The 20998-nt window shown below is 71.8% G+C and overlaps 3 protein-coding genes across 3 annotated transcripts; 1 reads left to right on the forward strand and 2 right to left on the reverse strand.

Annotated features, from left to right (window-relative positions):
- Positions 1-2956: 2956 nt before the first annotated feature.
- Positions 2957-4551, forward strand: IL17C (interleukin 17C). The gene is made up of 3 exons (XM_051840230.3): positions 2957-3104; positions 3337-3671; positions 4008-4551. The coding sequence occupies exons 1-3, from the start codon at positions 3102-3104 to the stop codon at positions 4267-4269; spliced, it is 600 nt and encodes a 199-aa protein (XP_051696190.3). The 5' UTR covers positions 2957-3101; the 3' UTR covers positions 4270-4551.
- A 1238-nt stretch (positions 4552-5789) lies between these two features.
- Positions 5790-11656, reverse strand: CYBA (cytochrome b-245 alpha chain). The gene is made up of 6 exons (NM_001082099.1): positions 11590-11656; positions 7551-7620; positions 7379-7453; positions 7217-7300; positions 6720-6801; positions 5790-6074 (listed from the first exon to the last, which is right to left on the reverse strand). Exons 1-6 carry the CDS (start codon positions 11645-11647, stop codon positions 5859-5861), a joined length of 585 nt encoding a protein of 194 aa, NP_001075568.1. The 5' UTR covers positions 11648-11656; the 3' UTR covers positions 5790-5858.
- Positions 11657-12228: 572 nt separating this feature from the next.
- MVD (mevalonate diphosphate decarboxylase) lies at positions 12229-17959 on the reverse strand. The gene is made up of 10 exons (XM_051840232.3): positions 17748-17959; positions 17134-17204; positions 16853-16967; positions 16379-16525; positions 15651-15850; positions 15411-15485; positions 14877-15095; positions 13839-13954; positions 12827-12935; positions 12229-12548 (listed from the first exon to the last, which is right to left on the reverse strand). Exons 1-10 carry the CDS (start codon positions 17815-17817, stop codon positions 12468-12470), a joined length of 1203 nt encoding a protein of 400 aa, XP_051696192.2. The 5' UTR covers positions 17818-17959; the 3' UTR covers positions 12229-12467.
- Between the last annotated feature and the right edge of the window lie 3039 nt (positions 17960-20998).

Consider the following 20998-nt stretch of genomic DNA (forward strand, 5'->3'; position numbering starts at 1 on the left):
CTTCTGTCCAGCCCTGGGCCCTGGGCCGGGCAGCCGCGGTGGAGCAGGTGTGACCCCCGGGTCTCCCCTCCCACGAGAGCAGACAGAGCCCCGGCCGGGCCGGCCTGCGCGTGCGGTGGGACCGCGGTCACTGTGTGCAGGGGAGGGGAGGGCGGTGACCTGGGCTCGGCCGGCCTGGCGGAGGGCGCGCTGCTCTCCCGGAGCAGGGGACCGGGCCGTGCTCGGGAGGGCCTTGGCGGCCCCTCAGCCCGGCTGGGACCTCTGTGGCAGCCCCTTCGGGGCTGGGGCGACCCCTGCGTTCCGGAGCAGCCCTGGGGGGCCGCTAAGGGGGGGCGCTCCTGCTCGCGGCCCGCGGGGCGGGGCGGGGCGGGGCCTCGCCGCGGCTTCCTCCTCGGCGCCTTTCCCGTCTTGCCCAACCCGGGACTTCTGCGTTTGCCTCAGCGCCCTCGGGGACGCGCCCCACCCCGCGCCCTTCCGGCCTCCGCGGACGGAGCTGGGGGCTGCGGGGAGGCTCCGGGCCACCCTGGGGTGGCGACATCGCGGGCAGCCCCGCGAGGCCGCCGCCCCTTGCGAAGGGGCTGGGGCTGGGGGTGCGCGGGGCGGGGCGCTGTGTAGCTGCCGCGTGTGGGGGCGCAGGGCAGCCCCGCGGAGGGGCCCAAGTGCCCGGGCCCTGCGCCGCGCCGAGGCCGGGGAAGCTCCTGGCTTCGGATCGGATCAGCTCCGCTCCGCCCTTGCGGCCGGTGGGGCGTGAACTCCCGGATGGAAGATCTGTCTCTACCATAAATAAAATAATTTAAAAAAAAAAAAAAGCCCCTCCCTGACAGGGGCCTGACCCGGGGAACCCCCTGGGAGACCCCGTGCCCCACTCAGAATGGTGGAGCAGGGAGCCCCAGTGCAGGGCGGGTGTGCCCCGTCCCCTCCACGGGCTGGGTGCGTGGGAAGCCAGTACGCTCTGCCCTGCCAGGCCCCCAACCATCTGCGGTGGGAGGGTGGGCTCTGGGGGGCATGCAGGGGTCAAGGGGCAGGGGCGGGGCTTCTTTCCGAGGAGGAACAGGGACCCTGTCTCAAGACAGCCATGCTGCCTGGGCCTGGCACCCCGTCCTGGGCCCCAGCCGCTCTGCCGGGGCTGCTGCCAGCCTGTCTCTCCCTCTTTTTTCGTTCACTCATTTTGAGAGAGAGATTCCCCCGGGCACGCGTTCACTGCCCAAGAGGCTGCGACGGCACCATCCGGGTCTCCCACGTGGGTGCAGGGGCCCAAGCACCTGGGCCATCAGCCGGCAGCAGAGGAGCCGGGACTCCGACCCACGCTGTGTGTGATACGGGCTGGGCTCCACGCTGCCGCCTCCCCCATCGTCCCCTCCTGCGTTGGCAGAGCCGGGCCTGGGAGGCAGCATCACTCTGGTGGGGGGCACAGTGGGCCCCACGACAGCCCCCGCCCCAGGGAGCCCACACTGCCTGGGGGGGGACGAAGGCCTGGAAGCCGCCTGCAGGGAGGCGGGGAGCCGGGCCCTTAGAGGGTGCAGGTGCGGCCCACGCCCCGGGTCCCGGCGGCAGGTCTTTCAGTGGGAGGAGCTTGAGCAGAGTTGATCCTTGTAGGACCCAGGAGGGGACAGAGGCCACGAGGAGCCCTGTGCATGGGGTGGGAGGCCGGGGCCCCGGGCCTGGGGGAGCCCCCTGCACCCCGACCCACCCAGCCTCAGGACCACGTGCCAGCCAACTCGTGGCGCTTCCAGCCACCCATTGGCTGTACTGTATTAGGACAGCCCAGGAAAGAACACAGGGGGTGAGCTCCCCGTGGCAGGAAGTATGCAAGCAGGGGCGTCGTGGAGAGGAGCCGCGCTAGGACTCACTCCAGCGAGTACAGGCCCTGGGACAGCATCCATCCCTTGTACCACTGAGGCTCAGGTGGCCTCCAACCGGTCCCACCGCTGTGTTCTGGTGCCTGCTCCAGCGCCGGGAGCGGAGGGCCGCAGCTCAGAGGGGCACCGACAGGGTGAACACTCCAGCACCTGCAGGCAGGTGTGGAGCGGCCTGGGCAGGTCCCCTGAGGCTCCCAGCTCCCTGCTGCTCAGCCAGGGCACCCAGCACCCTGAGGGCCGGCAGCCCCTCCTCCCTTCCAGACTGGAGTTCACTCAGAGGCAGAGCTGGAGCAGGCAGTGTGGCCTGGGGTGCCTGGGCCTTGGTACCCCCCCCCCCGCTTGTGATGCAGCAGGGGCAGCTCAGGTCCTTGGGTCCCTGCCGCCCAGCGTGGGAGACCGGGTGAGCCCCAGCCGCAGGCGGTGGATGGAGGCCGCCTCTCCCAGGTCCGACCTGTGTTTTAAAGGCACTTCTGGCAGGGGACGCGGGTCCCCCCCAGTGTGCCAATGTCTGCCCCCCCCCAAACGCTGTAGCTTGAACTCCTGTTAGAATAAACCCACAGGTGCCGGCGCCGTGGCGCAGCGGGTAGACATCCCATGTGGGCGCCAGTTCGAGTCCCGGCTGCTCCACCTCCAGTCCAGCTCCCTGCTGTGGCCTGGGAAAGCAGTGGAAGGTGGCCCAAGTCCTTGGGCCCCTGCACCCACGTGGGAGACCTGGAAGAACTCCTGGCTCCTGGCTTCCGCCTGGCCCAGCCCTGCCCATTGCAACCATTTGGGGAGTGAACCAGCGAATGGAAGATTTCTCTGTCTCTGTAAATCTGCCTCTCAAATAAAATAATCTTAAAAAAAAAAAAAAAGTTCTGACAAGTTTCACAGAAAAGCATCCCCAACCGTATTAAAATAAATAAATAAATAAAACCACGAGGCCTGGCCCCAGCGCCCCCCCCCAGGCAGCGGCCCCGATCTCCCCACGTGCACCCCCACTCAGGCGCTCAGGTCCGGGAGCAGCAGCTGCAGGGGTGACCAGGCCGGGCCGGCCAGGTGCTGGGTGGGGGTGCACAGCGCCGGAGGCGGAAGCACTCGTGGCCGGGCACTTCCCAAGGAGCAAACTGTTGGATTTTCCCCAGGTGTGGCCCCAGGTATAAAGAGCCGGCCCAGCCAAGTCGGCCGCCAGGTGCACGCCGGGACTGCTGCCAGGGGTGAGGCTGCTCCGGCCTGGCCGACACCGCTGCCGCTGCTACCGAGATGGTGAGCCCAGCGCCCCGCCCCTCCGCACGTGGCTGCGGCCTGGCCAGGAAGGGCTGCGGTCTCGGGCCCAGTGTGAGGATGAAGCCCCCACACCGAGAGAGAAGGGGAGCCAGCTCCCCCAGGCCTCAGAGCCCCTAAGCGCGGTCCCCGTCTCTGCAGACACCTGTACCCCATCTTCCTGCAGGCTCGGGGGGAAGCGAGGCCCACCCCGACTGCCTGTGCTGTCCCCCAGATTCTCCCTGGAATCCTGCTTCTGACCTGGCTGCCCGCCAGCCTGGCCCACCCCGGACCCCCACTCTGGAGAGGTGCCCACACCCACAGCTGGGGGGCCCCTCGCTGCTACTCGGCCGAAGAACTGGGCTCTAGCCAGGCCCCACCACACCTGCTGGCCCGAGGTGCCCGGTGGGAGCAGGCCTTGCCTGTAGCCCTGGTGTCCAGCCTGGAGGCGGCAGACCAGCGGAGGCGGCACAAGGGGCTCCCGGCTGGGCCCCAGTGCCCAGTGCTGCGGCCGGAGGAGGTGCTGGAGGCAGAGACCCACCAGCGCTCCATCTCGCCCTGGACGTACCGGTGAGGGCTGCAGGGTCTGTGCTGGCCGCGCCGGGCTGGGCGGTCCCGTCCCCGCTCCCCTGTCTGGGCACTGGGCCCCTGTAGCAGGTTCCCACCTGGTCGCCGACAGACTCTCCCTCAACCCTCTGTCCACTGCCGGCCGCCAGCTGGGCTGTCCTTGCTGCTGTCCCTCCTTGAGCCCCTGCAAGGCCACACCCAGTCCCCTCCTACACCTGTCCTCGGCTCTCCCCCAGGCCCCTCGTGAGCGCGCAGAGGCACGGGCGGTGGGGGGAGGGGGCGGGCTGCCTGGGCGCTGAGCTGGGCTGGGCCGGGGCCTCACTGCCGTCCTCCCCACAGCGTGGACACGGACGAGAACCGCTACCCCCAGAAGCTGGCGTTCGCCGAGTGCCTGTGCCGGGGCTGCATCAGCACCAGGACGGGCCGCGAGACGGCCGCGCTCAGCTCGGTGCAGCTGCACCAGAGCCTCCTGGTGCTGCGCCGCCGGGCCTGCTCCCGCGCCGGCTCGGGGCCGCCCACGCCGGGGGCCTTCGCCTTCCACGCCGAGTTCATCCGCGTGCCGGTCGGCTGCACCTGCGTCCTGCCGCGGTCGGCCCGCTGACGGGGCGTGGGCGGCTCCCTCCTGTTTGTATTTATTGGTTATTTATGTCCCCCGCCCCTGAGGACGAGCGCGCGGCCGCTTCCTCGTTTACTGTTCTGCGCACACGTGCGTGTTAGTAAACGGATCAGCACCCAGGAGAGGAAGTTCCGCGGCTCGTACGTCCTCGTGCGCCCGCGCCGCCGACCCCGCGCGCAGCCGACCCCGCGCGCAGCGGGTCCCCAGGAGCGCCCTGGGACAGTCTGCGCATGAGCGGCAGCTGCGGGGGGGGGGGGGACGGGGGCACAGGTCAGCCCCTGACCACCCCGCCCCGCTGCCGGTGGTCGGGGCTTGCTCCTCGGCCTGCTGGGCCCGCGTCCACCAGGGCGCCAGTCCAGGGCCGGCGTCTCCACTGGCCTCCTCGTGCTGTCCACCCCAGACCCGGGCCACCAGGACCACCTGCTTGCACTCCCCCCCGCCCCCCCCCCCGCCCCCCCGCTGCCGCCGTTTTCCTGTCGGGCCTCGCTGGTACAAAGGGGGCCTGGCTCGGCCCCAGCCCCTCACCCTGACCGCCGTCTCCCTGCCGGGCGGTTGTCTACACCTCCCGTGGCCGGCCAGCCATCCTCACCCCCTGCTGTGTGCGAGTGCCTGTTGGACACCAGGGCTCACCCCCAGGAGCCCAGACAAGAAACCTCAGGCAGCGTGTGTCGAGAGCCGGGGAGGACTTTTCAACACGCACCTGCTGCGTTCCTAAGTGCCGGCACTACCGGGCGCCGGGAACAAAACCAACCCTGCCTTCCTCCCCACTGGCCCGTGACTGGCCGTCAGTCCGTCCACGGCGAGGAAGGGGCACCGAACCTGCCCGCAGGGCAAGGGAGGCCTGGCCAGGAGGTCTGAGCCGAGAAGACCAGAGAAGGGGAGGGCAGAGCGACTTGCGGAGGCCCCGAGATGGCAGGGGCCCGGCGTGTCCGAGGGCCAGACCGAGGTCAGTGTGTCGGGGAGCCGGGGGGGGGGGGGGGGAGGTGACAGTGGGGTCAGAGTGGTGGGCGGGGCTGCAGGGGGCCCGGCTTGTGGGGCGAGTCCTGGGGCGTGGTCTGCAGGGGCGGGGCAGAGCCAGGTGGGCCGGGCGGGCGCAGGTGCGGCAGATTCTGATTTACGCTGGGGACAGGGCTGAGGCTGGGCGTGCATGGAGACCCAGGACATGGCTGACCGGAGGGCGGGCATTGCTCTCGAGGGGCTGGATGTCGGCTGCGGGAGGCCAGCGAGGAGGGAACCCACCGAGGTCCTTGGCTGATGCATGGCTGGCGAGGGGCAGATGGGGGTGCCGGCCCCGTCGACCCCCAGAACCCAAACGCAGTGGAGGGGGCCCCAGGCTCACAGGACTGTGCTTCTGAGTAGAAACACGCGTGTGTAGAAACACGGGTGTGGAATGTGGGTCCACCTTTCCTGGGGTGCACGGTATGTGGTGTGGCTCCCCCAGGGGTCCGGCGGACCCTGCACAGGCCAGCCCCGCCCCAGGAAGCACGTACACTCACGCACGCGTGTGATGTCCACTGTGTTTACTGCAGGTGGCCGTGGCCGCTTCAGGGAGCAGGGGCGGTCAGAGGTGGCAGTCACACGACCTCGTCCGTCACGGGGATGGGGTTGACCCGAGGGCCTCCTGGGGGACCCCCGGCCGGGGTCGCGTCCTCCTCCCCCGGCTTCTTGCGGGCCTCCACGGGGGGCCGGGGCGGTGGGTTGCTGGGCGGTTGCTTAATGGTACCTCCGACCTGCGGCCGCTCCTTGGGCCGGGGCTCGATGGGCGTCCACTGCTCGCCTCGGACGGCAGCCTGGGGGCAGAGCAGGGCTGTCTGGGCCAGCCAGAGCCCCCGACCCAGCGCCTGGCCCGGCCATGGCCTAGAGCCACTTCTGCAGGCCAGGGGGGCCCAGGGAGGGGGACAGGCTGGGGACTTCTGGGTTTCTGGAAGAATCCCTGGGAGCCACTGCCAGGCACAGACTGCAAGACCCCAGGGGCTGCCGGGCCTCCTCTAGGGGGCCCCTGCCACCCATGGGGGGACCAGAACGGAGCCCCTGGCCCAGGCCAGCGTCCACCTGGCCGAGCCTGGCTGCTGTGGACATCCAGGGAGTGAACCAGCGGATGGAAGATGCCTCTGCCCCCCCCTCCTAGCAGCTGACAGAGCCCCTGGGCGCCCCGACGATGCCCCATGTGGGCAGAGAGGGTTTGGATGAAAGGACCCTGGCGGTCCGAGCTGGACCCAGGCTGCGTCCTCGGCTGACCGTGTGTCCCCATGTCCCCGCTCTGAGCACCTGTGTCTGTACGGTGGGGGCTGTGGTGTGGGTGGAGCAAGCCAGATGGCCCCACCCACATCAGATGCGCACAAAACAGCAGGTGGGGCCCGGGCCTGCCTTGAGCCCCTGGCCAAGGCTGGGACTGGGGGGGGGGGGGGGGGCGGAGCCAGCGGCCGGGCACTCACCAGCAGGTAGATGATGCTTGCAATGACCAGGCAGACGGTCCCCAGGATGGTAGCAAGGAGGAAGCCTGCAGGCACCGACAACCTGGGGGGAGGGGCTTGGGCAGTCTGGGGTCTGCAGCCCTGGGCCTGGGGCCAACGCCACACAGTCTCAGGACAAGACGCAGGCAGAAGCGCCGTCCCCCAGTGCCAAGGCCGGGCTCTGCCCACGTGTGGCTTGAGTTTGACCACCGCCGCGGGCTGTGAGTTAAACCCTCACAGCCCTGGGCCACTTGCTCTGGGACACAGTGGCCACGCTGGTCACGCAGGGGCAGTCCCCCCTCACTCCCGCCCCGCCACGCATCAACCCCGTGTGAGGACACAGTCCAGGCAGCCAGGGGAGCCCAGTGCACCCCAGAACCCCACGTTGTTAGGGAGCAGACGCGGGAGCTAAGCTCGGCCGGAGCCGGACCGGGTTCCGTCCCGCCCCCGCCCCCACTGCGGCCGAGCCTGTAACTCACGCCAGGTGCAGCGCGGCGCGGAAGTAGTAGTTCCTGCTGAGCGGCCCCAGGAGCTTCAGCACGGCGGTCAGGTAGCGCTGTCCACTGCGGGTGGACACCGGCTCAGGACGCGCCCCGCCCCCGCAGGGGAGCCGCCCCCGCCCCCCGCCCCGCCCCACTCACCATCGCTCCAGGGTGGAGCCCTTGGCCCTGCTGCCCCGCGGGTACTCCAGCAGGCAGACCAGCACCCCCGCCGCGCTGGGTCACCGTTAAGGAGCTGCGGGTGCCAGGCAGGAGGCGGGCGTGGCCTCGGACCCCTGCCCCGCCCCCCACCGCGCGGTCCGCACAAGGATACATGGCGTAGGTGCCGAAGTACCACTGGGTGAAGCGCCCGGCCGTGGCCACGATGCCTCCCGCGACGAGGACTGCGGGGTGGGGGGTGGGGGGTTAGGAGGCTCCGACCGCGGCCCGTCGCGCCCCTGCCCTCCTGCACCCGCGGTGGGCGCCTCCCTGGAGCCGCAGGCCGCAGGCCCCGGCTGGACCCCGGCCCTGCTCTGCCTGGCTCGCTGCCCTGGGCTTAGAGGTCGCGCGGATCCCGGATGCCCTCCGGGTTTCCGCTTTGTCCCACGCTGGTGGTCCCTGCCCTGGATCCTGGGTGGGGGTCAGCTGCTCCAACCCCTCGCTCGCTCCCGGCTCGGGTGGCTCTGCGGGGTCTCCTGGGAGCAGCACACGTGTGCACGCCTCCCGCCGGGACTCACGGCACAGATGCGTGGAGCTGAGGTGCACGTGACACGGCATCCGTGGTGGCTCCTGTGAGGGCACCGAGGCCGCGCGGCCGTCACCGCCCCCTCCCAGAACTCCCAGAACTCCCGCAGGCATCCGTGAACATGAGCACGACCCGTGAATGTCAGCGTGACCACGGCACACGTGTGTGCACCCCGTGTCGGCACTCGGCGGCCCCGCTTCTGATCCAGCCTCCTGCTCACGGCCTGGGAAAGCCGGCCCGGGGCTCGGCCCCTGTGCCCACGGGGAGACCGGATGGAGGCTGGGTTCTTCAGCCTGGCCCAGCCCTGGCTGCTCAGGCTGCGGGGCAGTGAGCTGGGGATGGGAGAGCTCTCTGTCACTCTACCTTTGAAATGTTTTTTAAGATTTATTTATCTGAAAGGCAGGGACAGAGCGAGCTGCCATCGCCCGTTCACTCCCCACATGGCTGCCAGCGGCCGGAGCTGCGCTGATCCAGAACCAGCAGCTTGATCCGAGTCTCCCACATGGGTGCAGGGGCCCAAGCACTTGGTCCGTCCTCCGCTGCCTTCCCAGGAGTAGCAGGGAGCTGGATCGGAAGTGGGGCAGCCGAGTCTCGAACCAGCGCCCACATGGGAGCAGGAGCTGCAGGCTGGGGCTTCCCCCGCTGAGCCACAGCGCCGGTGCCTAAATTTCTTTTTAAAGTCACCCTGTCCTCTCAGTGCTCTGGGGCCCTGGACCGTGTCTGCTCCTCTGGCTGCGTGGAGCCGGGGCGCCCCTCGCCCCGGCAGCTCGTTCTGGCACCCTCGGTGCTCCGTGTCCATCTCCACGTCTGGACGCCACTGGCACGGGGCTGGCGCAGCCGGGCGGAGGCGGCGAGTGGCACGTTCGTGCTCGGTGACCTCATTCTCTGACAGCGTCGGCGTCCTGGCCCTGTCCTCGCTCGGTGTGGCCATTCCTGGTTCTGCTTTGGTGCTGTCCTCATCAGACAGAAGCCGGCGCTCGGCACCTGGAGCTCCCCGCAGCCCCGGCCAGAGCGGCAGTGCCCGCTGTGCGCACGCGATCGCCCCTGGCGCTCACTGCTGGCTCCGTCCCGCGAGTGTCCTTCCCGCTGTCCAGGCAGCCGGGGCTCAGTGGGGTCTCCCACGTTGAGACCGGTGCTGCGAGCAGCGTGCCTGCCCCTGGGCTCACCTGGCCGACCCTCTAGGGGCCAGAGTGTCCGTTGCCCCGCTGCCTGCCCACCCGTCAGGCGACACGACCCCGCGATGTCACAGCCCCTCCGGAGCCGACCTCGGTGTCCACCTCCACCACCCCGCCCCCAGCCAACAGCCTCTTCCTCCCCACAACCCCCGCTTCCCTGGGGTCCCCTTCCGCCTGGCTGGGGCGTGGCCTCCTGTGCGGGCAGTGGGTGTGGTGGCCACATGGCCCGTGGGTCCTGCACTCGGGAGGGGCCTTGGCTGTGTGTGGGCGCCTGCTGCGGTGCTGGGAAGCTCACTGGCCACCGAGTGTTCCGGATGTGCTGCCGTGGCCTGCGGCCCGCGTGTCCACATGGAGGACGCCGGCTCGTCCTTGTCACCCTCGGCCGTGTGCCTGGAGCTGTCGCCACGCGTGTGGCGGTGCCTGCGCTGTGCCCGCATCCACGCTGTGAGGCTCCCAGCTCCACTGCCTTTTCCTCGCTTTGTTGCTTTTGGTTTTGAAAAATTTATTTTCATTTTATTTGGAAGAAAGAGGTCTTCTGTCTGCTGGTTCACTCCCCAGATGCCCACCATGGCCAGGGCTGGGCCAGATCAAGCCAGGAGCTTCTTGCGGGTCTCCCACACGGGTGCAGGGGCCGGGCCTCTGGGGCCGCCTTCGGCTGCTTTCCAGGCCACAGCAGGGAGCTGGGTGGGTGGGAAGTGGAGCGGCCGGGCTACCCGCCAAGGGCTCTCCTTCACTGCACCTGTGGCCAGGCAGACCCCCCCACCCCCACGTCCCTCCGCTCCGGAGGTGTCTTAAACACGCTCCGCCCCTGCACACGCGTGCGGCCCTGTGCATGGCGTGGGCCAGCTGTGCCCTGCCGAGTCCTCTGTGAGGCCTGTTGGGGCGGTGCTCACCGGTCCTCGGGCCCACACGTGGCGTGGCCGAGGGCTGGGGTCTGTGCTGGCCGGAGACCCCCGAGCTGCCCTCCTGGTCTGACTCCAGCATCCTGCCTGAAGCCCGGCCTCGGCTGAGGCCCTGGACGCCCGCTGCCTAAGCGCCCGTCCCCAAGGGCAACCCCAGGCCCGGGCTGCGTTCTCCCCCCAGGTCTCCCCGCTTTTGTTGGTGCAGACTTCCTGAGCCGGGTCTGAGCTCGGCTACATATTAACTTTCTTGGTGCGCATTGGAGCGTGTGCTGGGGAGGAGGGCAGCTTCCCCGTGCGGTCACCCAGTCGCCCGGTGTGGCTGACTCATCTCCAGGGCGGAACGTCCCCTTTCGGGGCCTCCTGTCTATCCGCCACGGGGCAGAGCCGCTGGCTGCACCTGCAGCCCTGAGCTAACCCAGTTCCAGCAGTGACCGGAGGCTCCGCCGTGGGCTGGCGGGGGCTCGTGGTCTCGCGTGGGGAGACTAAAGCCAGCGCCGAAGCTGTGGGCTGGCGCAGAGTGGGGCACAGGGGACAGCAGTGGGGCCTGGGAGCAGGGGACGTGGGCAGAGGGAGCGGTTTCCTGGCGGGGTCCCCGTGCCGCTGGTGAGGAGGGAGGCAGGGGCTGGCGCGGCCAGAGCTGCTCCGTCCCTGGTGGTCGTCCCCGTGCGGGCTGCCGACGGCCCGGACAGCCCCAGGAGGAGCAGGGCAGGAGGCCTGGGAGACGTGCCGGCAGGTGTCCCGCTGACCCCTCGTGACCTCTCTGGCCTGGATGGGAGTGGGCGCCTGTGGTCGCTGCTCCTCTAACAGGCATCGGAACCAAGCCCCCCCCCCCCCACGCTGTCTGCCTCCTGGGGGCGTCCTGGGAGGGAACAGGGGGTCTGGCACAGAGCAGGGGCAGTGGGTGAGGGTCCCGTGGGGCCTCCCTACACTGACCTGCCATGTTCTCAGCCATGGGGATTAACAGGAGGCCGTGGGCGCCTGCCCCACAGCCTGTTCAGGGTGTGGCCCTCCAAGCTCACTGTCCCGGTGCACAGGGTGTGGCCCTGAGCTGGGACCCTTCCCACCCCCCCACATGCTCCCTCCGGAGGGTCAGGTCGGGTGGCAGCTGAGCTGGGCGGTTCCTGGGGGCTGGGCCTGCACGGGTTGGGAGCTCTCCCAGTACCCGGCCCCAGGCCCCTGGTAAAGCAGCCCCGGGCAGCACGGCGCTCTGGGCGGGTCACCGTCGCCTAGCCCTAACCCCGCTGACCCTGCCGGGCACCCGGTGCAGGGGTCGTGCCGCTGGGGACCCCTGCCCGGCTCCGCCTCGGGACCTTCCCCCGTGACCCCGCATCGTCGTCCCTGGGAGTTTCCCAGCCAGGCGGGGCGGCGGCTCCCGGAACCACCGGGCGCAGCAACACTTCCGCCGGCAGCTTCCTCCTCCGCCGGGCCGGGGCGGGGGCGCCGTGCTCCCCCTGCTCCCGGGCCGCAGCGACCCCCGCCCCACCCCACGATCTCCGCCCGCCCACACCATCAGGATCTCGGCCCGGGCCCAGCGGCCGGGCTCGCACTCACTCAGGCCGGACGCCAGCGCCTGCTCGTTAGCCCACATGGCCCACTCGATCTGCCCCATGGCGGTCGCCAAGGCTCACTGAGGCCCGCGCCGCCGCCGCCGCCGCCGCCGCCGCCGCCGCCCGCCGCCCCCGCCCCGCCCCCCGCCCCGCCCCCGCCCCGCCCCCCGGGCCGGCCTCCCGGGCCGCAGCTGGGCCGCCTGCGGACGGCTCCCTGCCCCAGGCCCCCCCCCCAGCTGTGCCCCTGCCCCCAGCTCCTCTGCCCATCCCGCGTGTGGCCCGGGGCTCCCAGGGAGCCGGCCTGTGCCGCCCCAGGACAGGGCAGCGCCCCCACACGGCGGGGACCAGGGGTCCCAGCACCGCTTCCTCCCCGCCCTGGGCTGCCGGGCTCCCTCCCTGGGGAGGCGGATGTGCCCCTGGCCCTGGACACGCCCAGCAGCAGGGGCCACAGCCCTGGGTGAGGCGGGCGGCCGAGCAGGCAGACCCCGCCCTGACGGACACCACCCCACCCCCGCCCCGAGCACTGGGCGGGACCGTCGGGCCGGCGGGTCGGCCCAGGGCAGAGCAGGCATCGCCCTCCAAGCCGAGGGCTGTCCACGGGGCAGGCCTGCTGGGGCTGTCGGGAAGGCGTGCGGGGCAGGCGGTCAGCGATGCTGGCTTTATTCCGGGGCGGTCACCACAGCTCCACCTGACACACGCCCCGCCCGCAGCCCCGCCGGCTGGCGAAGGGCCAGTCCACCTGCACCGGGCCAGCGTCCAGGGCCGGGCTGCAGGCCCAGCACGAGCGGTGCTGCGGCTTGAGGGGCAGCCCCGGCCCCTCCGCCCAGACGCCACGCAGCTGCAGGGGGCCGCTGACGCGCCCGTCACGCTAGGGGGGTCCGGTCACGCAGCGGGCCTCGGCAGGCCGTCGGAGCCCAGGAGGTGCGCGTCGGGGTCCCGCAGGACCTGAGGCCCCGGCCCCACCTGAGGGAGGGAGGGAGGGCGGAGGTCGGAGGCCGCAGGCCGGGGACCAGGTGCAGGCCCCACCTCCCGAGTCGACCAGGAGCCGAGCCCCCGCTGCCCGCTGCCCGCTGCCCGCTGCCGGGCGCCTGGCTCGGGTCAGCACTGCGCACGGGTCTCGCAGCCCTGAGCAGGGGGCGTGGCACTGGCCAGTCTGGGCAGGCTCGGGGTGGACCCCGCCGCAGCCCCGCCCACTCAGTCCCACCCCACCCGATGACGTCACGCAGAGGGCCGGGCCTCACCTGGGTGGAGATGATGTACTTGATGCCACCGGGCGTGGGCTCCAGGGCCAGCGCCGCCTTGAGGTCGTCTGGGAGAAGTGCAGGCGCCACCTGCAGGCCCTTCACGAACCTGGGAGACAAGGCGGGGACACGCGTGTGCGGCCACACGGCAGCGCAGGAACACACGCGTGTGCAGGTCTACACAGGGCAGCGCAGGAACACACGCGTGTGCAGCCACACACACAGGCAGCATCCATTCAGGCAAGTCCTTGGAGGCACAGCGGCCGGGATGGGGATGGGAGCCCCACGGCCCCTCCGTGGCTGACACGGTCAGCCCTCGGCCCACTCTACCAAGACACAAGGCAGAGCTCGCCAGGGCCTGGCCGGGGTCCCCTAGGGGAGGGTCTCAGAAACCAGGAGGCTCTGGCTCGCTCCTGGCCCCTCGGGGCAGCACGGGTGAGCAGGTGCGAGTGGGCGGAGCTTCCACCAGGGGTGTCTGGTGCGGCCCGCGGCTGTCCCGGCCGGCCGGGCCGGGTGGCGTTCTTGGCCCCCACACACCTGGGCCTTCCCCAGCCCCCGGCGTGCGCTCACACACAGCACAGGTGGTGGTCCCAGCGCCAGGGCTCTGCCATGCCCTCCGATTGATTGCTGGCGCGTGTCCTAACACGAGGAAGCACGGGGTCGGGCACATGGGGCCGGGGCGGCGGGGGCCTAGGGCGGGGCCGCACGGGCCCTGTCCCCCAGTAGCATGGGGGTGAGGCTGGGGCGGTGGGGACTGCATGGACCCTGTTCCCCACAGCATGGGGCTGGAGCCGCACGGACCCCGTCCCCGATGGCATGGGGCTGTGGCCGCGGGGGCGCAGGATGGGGGCCGCACGGACCCGTCCCCGATGGCATGGGGCTGTGGCCGCGGGGGCGCAGGATGGGGGCCGCACGGACCCGTCCCCGATGGCATGGGGCTGTGGCCGCGGGGGCCCAGGATGGGGGCCGCACGGACCCTGTCCCCCACAGGATGGGACTGGGGTCCACTCACTTGTCGCCATTTGACTCGGGGGGGAAGCTGTGCCTCACGGCAGCCACAAACTCGGCCACGGTGTCCTCCAGTGTGAAGACCACGGCGTTGGGGCCAGCATCAAACGTGTACGCCACCTGCGAGCCACGGGGTCACCGGGTTACTCACACGGCCCCGCAGGGCTCAGCCTGCTCTCCCTGAGAAGGGCCTCTGGTGGGCCCGAAGGGTCGCCGCAGCCACGCCCCCCGCACCTGGGTCTGCCGCGGCCACGCCCCTCCCGGCACCAGGGTCTGCCCGGCCACGCCCCCCGCACCTGGGTCTGCCCGGCCACGCCCACTGCCCCCCCGCACCTGGGTCTGCCCGGCCACGCCCCCCGCACCTGGGTCTGCCCGGCCACGCCCCCCGCACCTGGGTCTGCCCGGCCACGCCCCTCCCGGCACCAGGGTCTGCCGCGGCCACGCCCCCCCGACACCTGGGTCTGCCGCGGCCACACCCCTCCCGGCACCTGGGTCTGCCGCGGCCACGCCCCCCCGCACCTGGGTCTGCCGCGGCCACGCCCCTCCGACACCTGGGTCTGCCGCGGCCACGCCCCTCCCGGCACCAGGGTCTGCCCGGCCACGCCCCCCGCACCTGGGTCTGCCCGGCCACGCCCACTGCCCCCCCGCACCTGGGTCTGCCCGGCCACGCCCCCCGCACCTGGGTCTGCCCGGCCACGCCCCCCGCACCTGGGTCTGCCCGGCCACGCCCCTCCCGGCACCAGGGTCTGCCGCGGCCACGCCCCTCCGACACCTGGGTCTGCCGCGGCCACACCCCTCCCGGCACCTGGGTCTGCCGCGGCCACGCCCCCCCGCACCTGGGTCTGCCGCGGCCACGCCCCTCCGACACCTGGGTCTGCCGCGGCCACGCCCCTCCCGGCACCTGGATCTGCCGCGGCCACGCCCCCCGCACCTGGGTCTGCCCGGCCACGCCCACTGCCCCCCCCGCACCTGGGTCTGCCCGGCCACGCCCACTGCCCCCCCGCACCTGGGTCTGCCCGGCCACGCCCACTGCCCCCCCCACCTTGGTCTGCCCGTGGTGGGCGTTGAAGCGGTGCACCAGGTGGATGATGCGCCTGGAGGTGTCGTTGAGGTAGAAGACGGGCGGGAAGGTGTCCAGGCAGGTGGCGTGAAACTGGTTGCTGTCCCTCATGGTCAGCTGGCCGAAGCCCTGGAAGTCCCGCTCCTGGATGCACCGGGTCATCTCCCGCATGCGCGCCGGCACCACCGCCTCGGCCCGGAACTGCAGGGCACGGCCGCTGTCAGCCTGAGGCTCGGGCCAGCCCCGCCCCCACTCAGCCCCGCCCACTCAGCCCCTCACAACCCTGCCCCCCCGCCGCAGCCCCGCCCCCACTCAGCCCCGCCCTCAACCCCAGCCCCGCCCCACAGCCCCCTCACAACCCCAGCTCCGCCCCCACGAAGCCCCACCCACTCAGCCCCTCACAACCCCAGCCCCGCCCCCGCTCAGCCCTGCCCCCCGCAGCCCCGCCCCCACAACCCCAGCCCCGCCCCCTCACAACCCCGGCCCCGCCCCCGCAGCCCCGCCCCGCCCGCCTGCCTTGAGCAGGGCGCTGGTCTCCACGCTGGTCTGCATGCCCACCGTGCTGCCCGTCAGCTTCCTCTCCGCGTTCACCTGCACCAGAGCGGCAGGTGCTGGGCCCCACGACGCAGCCCCCAGCCCTCCCCGCGGGGGTCATGGGACAGGGACGAGGGTCTGGGATGGCTCAGCGGGGGCCACGGGGGGGCTCAGCAGCCTGGCTGCCGGTCCTGCTGCCCAGTAGCCTCCGCACCCACTCACCACCAGGATGAGGACGCGGAGTTCCGGCCAGTGCGACTCGGGTGCCACGGGCCGGGCCACACTGTCTGTGCCGTCAGCCTGCACCCCCATCTGCCACTCCACGAAGCCCCCATGCAGGCTCCGGCAGGCGCTGCCCGAGCCCCTGCGGGCCACCTCCGAGAGGTCGCTGTCCACCCTGTAGACCCGGGCCAGGGTGTAGGCTGCAGAGACAGGGGACGGGCAGGGGACTGAGGCAGGCCCGGGGTGCAGGGGCCAGGAAGGCAGCCAGGCTGGGCTCCCCCACCCCGGGGCTCTGAGATGGCCCCCACGGGCAGCATGGCTGGCCTCCCGTCCACACCCTGGGCACGTCACAGCCCGCAGGCCCACACGCTCACTGACCAAGAGGAACCCACCCCCTGGCACCTGAACAGCCAGCGGCCAGCGACCTGGGGGACCTGGGTGGGGGAGCAGGGCCACGCCGGGGCACGGGGCACGGGGCTCAGGGCTAGGACATGGCCCAAGAGGGCGTGAACCCGCCGGGCTGTGGGGAGCCGAGACTGAGATGGACAGGGGTGGACTCCGGGCGACGCTGGGCCTGAGGCCAGCTCCCTGTGCCACGAAGCGGTGTGTGGCGGCCCCCAGATGGCCCGCGTTGGGGCCGGGACGACACAGCGGGGGCCGGCGCTGGGCTCCCTGTGTGCCAATTGGCGAGGCCCTGCCCAGGAGCCCGCTCCCGGCACAGCACCCACCTAGGCAGGCGTAGCCGGCGGCGGAGGAGGCCAGGCCCGCGGCGGTGGGGAAGTTGTTCACCGAGGCGATGTGCACCTTCCAGCTGGGGCTCGGGGCCGGCACGTCTCCATCCTGTGCGCTCCTCCGCTCCCGGGCCAGGCGGCGGACTGCGGGCGAGAGGCGGGGCTGGGTCAGGTGTGTGCGGGCCCGCACCTGCCACGGCTGACCGTTCCCAGAAAGCCCCGGAGCCCAGCCCCGAACCAGCGATAGGGGACGTGTCTCGGGCACTGGGGTATGGTCCCCGGGGGTCCCCGACTCACTCTCCCGCAGGCAGGTCTGGGGGCACCGTCCCCGGGGGTCCCCGACTCACTCTCCCTCAGGCAGGCCTGGGGCACGGTGGGGGCACAGTGGGGGTGGGGGCATGGGGGGTGGGGGGTCCCCGACTCTCCCGCGGGCAGGCCTGGGGGCACCGTCCCCGGGGGTCCCCGACTCACTCTCCCGCAGGCAGGCCTGCAGGCGCGGCTGCCCCACGTCCTCCTCCCGGCCGTTCAGCCAGATGCGGTCCTCGGTGAAGTCCGGGCTGACGGCGGCGGTGGTGGTGGTTCTTAGCTGGAAGACGGCACAGGGCCACCTCAGGGCCACGCACCCTTGGCGCCGCTGGGGCTCGGGAGCAGGGCGGGCGGCGCGGGGCAGAGCTGCGGGCGGGGCCGTGTGCGCTGGCACTGGCTGGGGCTTGCCCCCCCCCCCCCCCCCGGCCTGGGGCCGGCAGACCCACCTGCTCCTGGTGCAGGGTGACGCTCAGGGACGAGTTGATGGGCAGCACCAGCTCCTCATCCCGCTTGCCCCCTGGAACAGACGCCGAGGGCCGGCCAGTGGGCGTCCCGGCCCCCTCCTCGGGCTGGGCCACTGCCCGCGGGGAGCTCTCCCGGCGAGGCCTGGGGCGGGCGGGGGGCTCCGACGGCCGGCAGGGGCAGGCAGCCCGGCCGGGGAGAGCTTCCCTTCACGGCCCCCGCCCCCGCCCCGTCCCCGCGCCGCCCGCCTCGCTCCCGCCCGCACTGCCTGCTGCGGGGCCCCGGCGCCCGCACGGGTCCCGGGCCGGCGCGGTCCACACGCCAAGCACGCGACGCCGCCCGCCGCCCCCAGGCACCTGTCCACTGGGACCCACGCAGGGGTCGCGCTGCCCGGCCAGGGGGCGGACCCCGCGCCGCGCGGGAGCGGCCTGGAAGCGGACTCGCGAAGCCCCGGGCCGCCGCCCACCCGCGGGGACACGCACGAGAGGGCTCGGGGCACGAGCCGCCGACGGGAGCGGGTCGCAGCGAGGGTCTCAGCGCCCCGCAGCAGAAGGAAACCCTGCACGGACGCCCGCTCCCGGCACCGCGCGCCACTCACAGTACTTGATGACCGCGATGTTGACCGGAGCCGTACAAGTGACGGCCGCCAGCGGCCTCCCCGAAGCCATGGCCACGCAGCCCTGCGCCCCCAGACCCACGCCGGCCGGCTGTGGCAGATCCACGCCTCAGGGGGCTCGGCCGCCTCACGCGCTGCTATGCGATTGGCCCGCGCAGGCCCGCTGTCGGCGCGGGGCCCAATCAGCGACGGGCAGGGCCACGCTTCAACTCTCAACCAATGGGCGGGATCGGACGATGGGCCGTCGCTGCTGAGCCCGCCCTCTGTATCCGGAGGGCGTCTGCGCAGGCGCCCAGCGTACACGGGCGGGGTCTGCGCAGGCGCCGGGCGGCGGCCTTCCGAGGGGTCAGCGCGGCCCGGTGTCAGCGCGTGCCGGGGGCCGGGGTCTCCGGGAGAGACCCCGGAGGAGGCACGGGCGAGGCGCGGGTTCTCGCGTGGGTCGAGGCCGCCGCGGTCGGTCCCGCGTCCCGGTGGTGTCTGCTCGTGCGCGCGCATGGGGCGGCGGGGGCGAGCTCCGGGGGTCAGGGCGGGGCCGGGCGCCGTGGGGGCGGGGTGTCCGCGTACTTAATTATTATTTTTTTTTTTAAGATTTATTTGAAACACAGAATTAGAGAGAGGTAGAGCCAGAGAGAGAGAGAGAGAGAGGTCTTCCATCCGCTGGTTCACTCCCCAGATGGCCGCAACGGCCGAAGCTGCGCTGATCCGAAGTCGGGAGCCAGGAGCTTCTTCCCGGTCTCCCATGTGGGTGCAGGCACCCAAGCACTTGGCCCATCCTCCACTGCTTTCCCAGCCATAGCAGAGGGCTGGATCGGAAGTGGAGCAGCGGGGACTCGAACCGGCGCCCACGAGGAGCTGACTTCCGAAGCGCTCACTCCCTGAGCCGCCCGGGGGTGGACACGGCTGCAGGTGCCCCGAGCCTCGCCCATTTGGGACGCTGGGGTCCGTGGGGAGCGCCCGGGTCCTGCTGAGGTGACCCTGGGCCCCTGTCGCCCACGTGGGGGCCCAGAGTGAGCTCCCCGCTCCAGCTCTGCGGGCGCCTGGGGAGTGGACCGGGCACGGGGCCTCTCTGGCTCTCGAGGGAGCGAGGGACACTCATCAGGCACCGCGCCGCGTGCCGAGACCCTGGACTCCCAGCGCCCACGCGCGCAGACGGAGGCCCCCGGTGTCCCTGGGGCTCCCCGCGGTGCTGACAGTAGAGGCGCGGGACTGGGCCCCACCCCGGCGGGAGCTCTCGGGGTCCTGTCAGGCTCTGTGCGAGCCACGAGGCCTGCGAGGGAAGAGTTCTGGCGTGGGCCGGGGGTCGGGGGTCTTGGAGACCACGGAGGCGGCACTGGGCGCTGCGGTCCTGCGGGGTGGGGGAGGTCCAGGTGGGGCGGCCGGGCCGCCAGGGGGCGCCAGCGTGCTGTCCCCGAGCCCCGAGGCTGTACCAGGCGGAGGGCGGCTGACTCCCGCTCCCACTCCCCCCGCATGGGGGTCCACCCAGGTGGTCCTCACAGAGCAAACACCCAGGGAGCCGGGGCATCTGACAGCATCTGACAGCCGGCCTGGAGGGGCTGGGCAGCCTGGCCCAGGGACCCCTCGGGAGGGGGCTGTGGTGGGCGGCAGGTCCACAGCAGCGGGGGAAGGGGCTCCAGCCCCGCAGAGGGGGAGAAGCAGCCGGAGCAAGTGCCTCCCTGGGCCCCGCCTTCCGGCTCAGCCCCTCTGCGGAGCCTGGGCCCGCGGTACCAGGGGGTGGGCTGCTGTCTACGCGGACATCACCCCAGGCCGCTCCCCATGGCCCTCGCCTGTCCCTCTTTCTGCCCGACTCCCCGGCAATTTCTGTGTGGCCCTGAGTTCACACGCCCCCTCCCCAAGGCCTGCCCGGCCACGCCTCCTCCCCACGGCCTTGACTGACCACGCCCCCCACCGCCTGCTGTGCCAAGCCTCTGCTCTTGGCCTTGTGTGTCCTGCGGCTTGGTGGAGGGAGAGCATCAGACCGCGGGGGTGGGTGGGGGGCGGCGTCAGGCGCTGGGATCCGAGGCGTGGCGTTTCCAGGTCAGAGAACAGCTTTCTGCGCCCTTTCTCGTGGTAAAATGCCCACAGCACGGAATTTGCGCTTTGGCTGTGAAGTGGACGCTCAGCAGCGTCCGGCATGCTCCCGGCACGGCACCTGCTCTCTCGCCAGCCCCGAGATCTGGGCCGCTGCACTGGCACGGACGGCTAAGCCACCGCCCGCAGCGCCGGCCCCCACATGGGTGCAGGTTCGAGTCCGGCTGCTCCACTTCCGGTCCAGCTCCCTGGGAAAGCAGTGGAAGATGGCCCAGGTGCTCGGGCCCCTGCGCCCACGTGGGGGACCGGACAGAGCTCCTGGCTTCAGTGTGGCCCAGCCCTGGCTGTTGGGGCCGTCCGGGGAGTGAACCAGCAGGTGGAAGACAGATCTCTCTGGCGCTCATATGGGACGCCAGTGCCGCAGGTAGTGGCCTTGGCCCGGTCTCCGAGAGCGCAGACGGCTGTGTGTGCCGCGCGGCGTGTTCTCCGTGATGTGATGGCTGCTGTCCTGCGTGAGGCGCCGGGCTCACCCGATCTCCAGCCCGTGCGTGTCTGGGTCCTGCCCGCCTCCAGCTCTCGGGGCCGGTGCTGCCTGAGCTGAGTTTTCCGACACAGCCTCGGCTTCTGACCCGTGCTGTGGACACACGGCCCCAGGCCAGGCTGGCCGCCCTGCCTCGCCTGTGTGCTCTGTGGTCACCGGGAGCCTCCCTAACTCACCACCCGTGCCCACCAGGAGACGGTGGGCCCAGAGCTAGGGGGAGGGGAGGCTGCTTGTCCTGGACCAGTACCCCCCCCCCGCCCGTGGTCCCTACACAGGGGCAGCAGCCCCTTCGTCTCTGCCCAGCGCCGGGGTCTCTGTCGAGAGGTCCAGTGGGCGCGTGGTTGCAGGGGGCATCTGCTCCAGGGGCCAGGACCCTCGCGTCCCACAGCACAGGGCCTGGGGCTGAAGGCGGTGGCAGACAGGGGTGAGGCCTCCATACCTGGGCTCCCCCCACCCGCGTGAGAGGCCGGGGTTGAGGTTCCGGCTCCCAGCTTCAGCTGTAGCCAGCCCTGAGCGTGGCAGGCTTTTAGGCTGTGAACCAGCAGGTGGGAGCCCCCGCCTCTGGCTTTGCTTCTCAAAGGTCTGGAGTCTGCAGCGGCCCCGGGTCCTCTGTGGGGTGAGCTCAGGGCCTGTACTGGGCCATCTGGCTGTACTGGACCAGTGG

The sequence above is a fragment of the Oryctolagus cuniculus genome, chromosome 18 (genome assembly GCF_051225735.1).
Source record: "Oryctolagus cuniculus isolate XC-2025 breed Fujian yellow rabbit chromosome 18, ASM5122573v1, whole genome shotgun sequence".
Lineage (NCBI taxonomy): Eukaryota > Metazoa > Chordata > Mammalia > Lagomorpha > Leporidae > Oryctolagus > Oryctolagus cuniculus.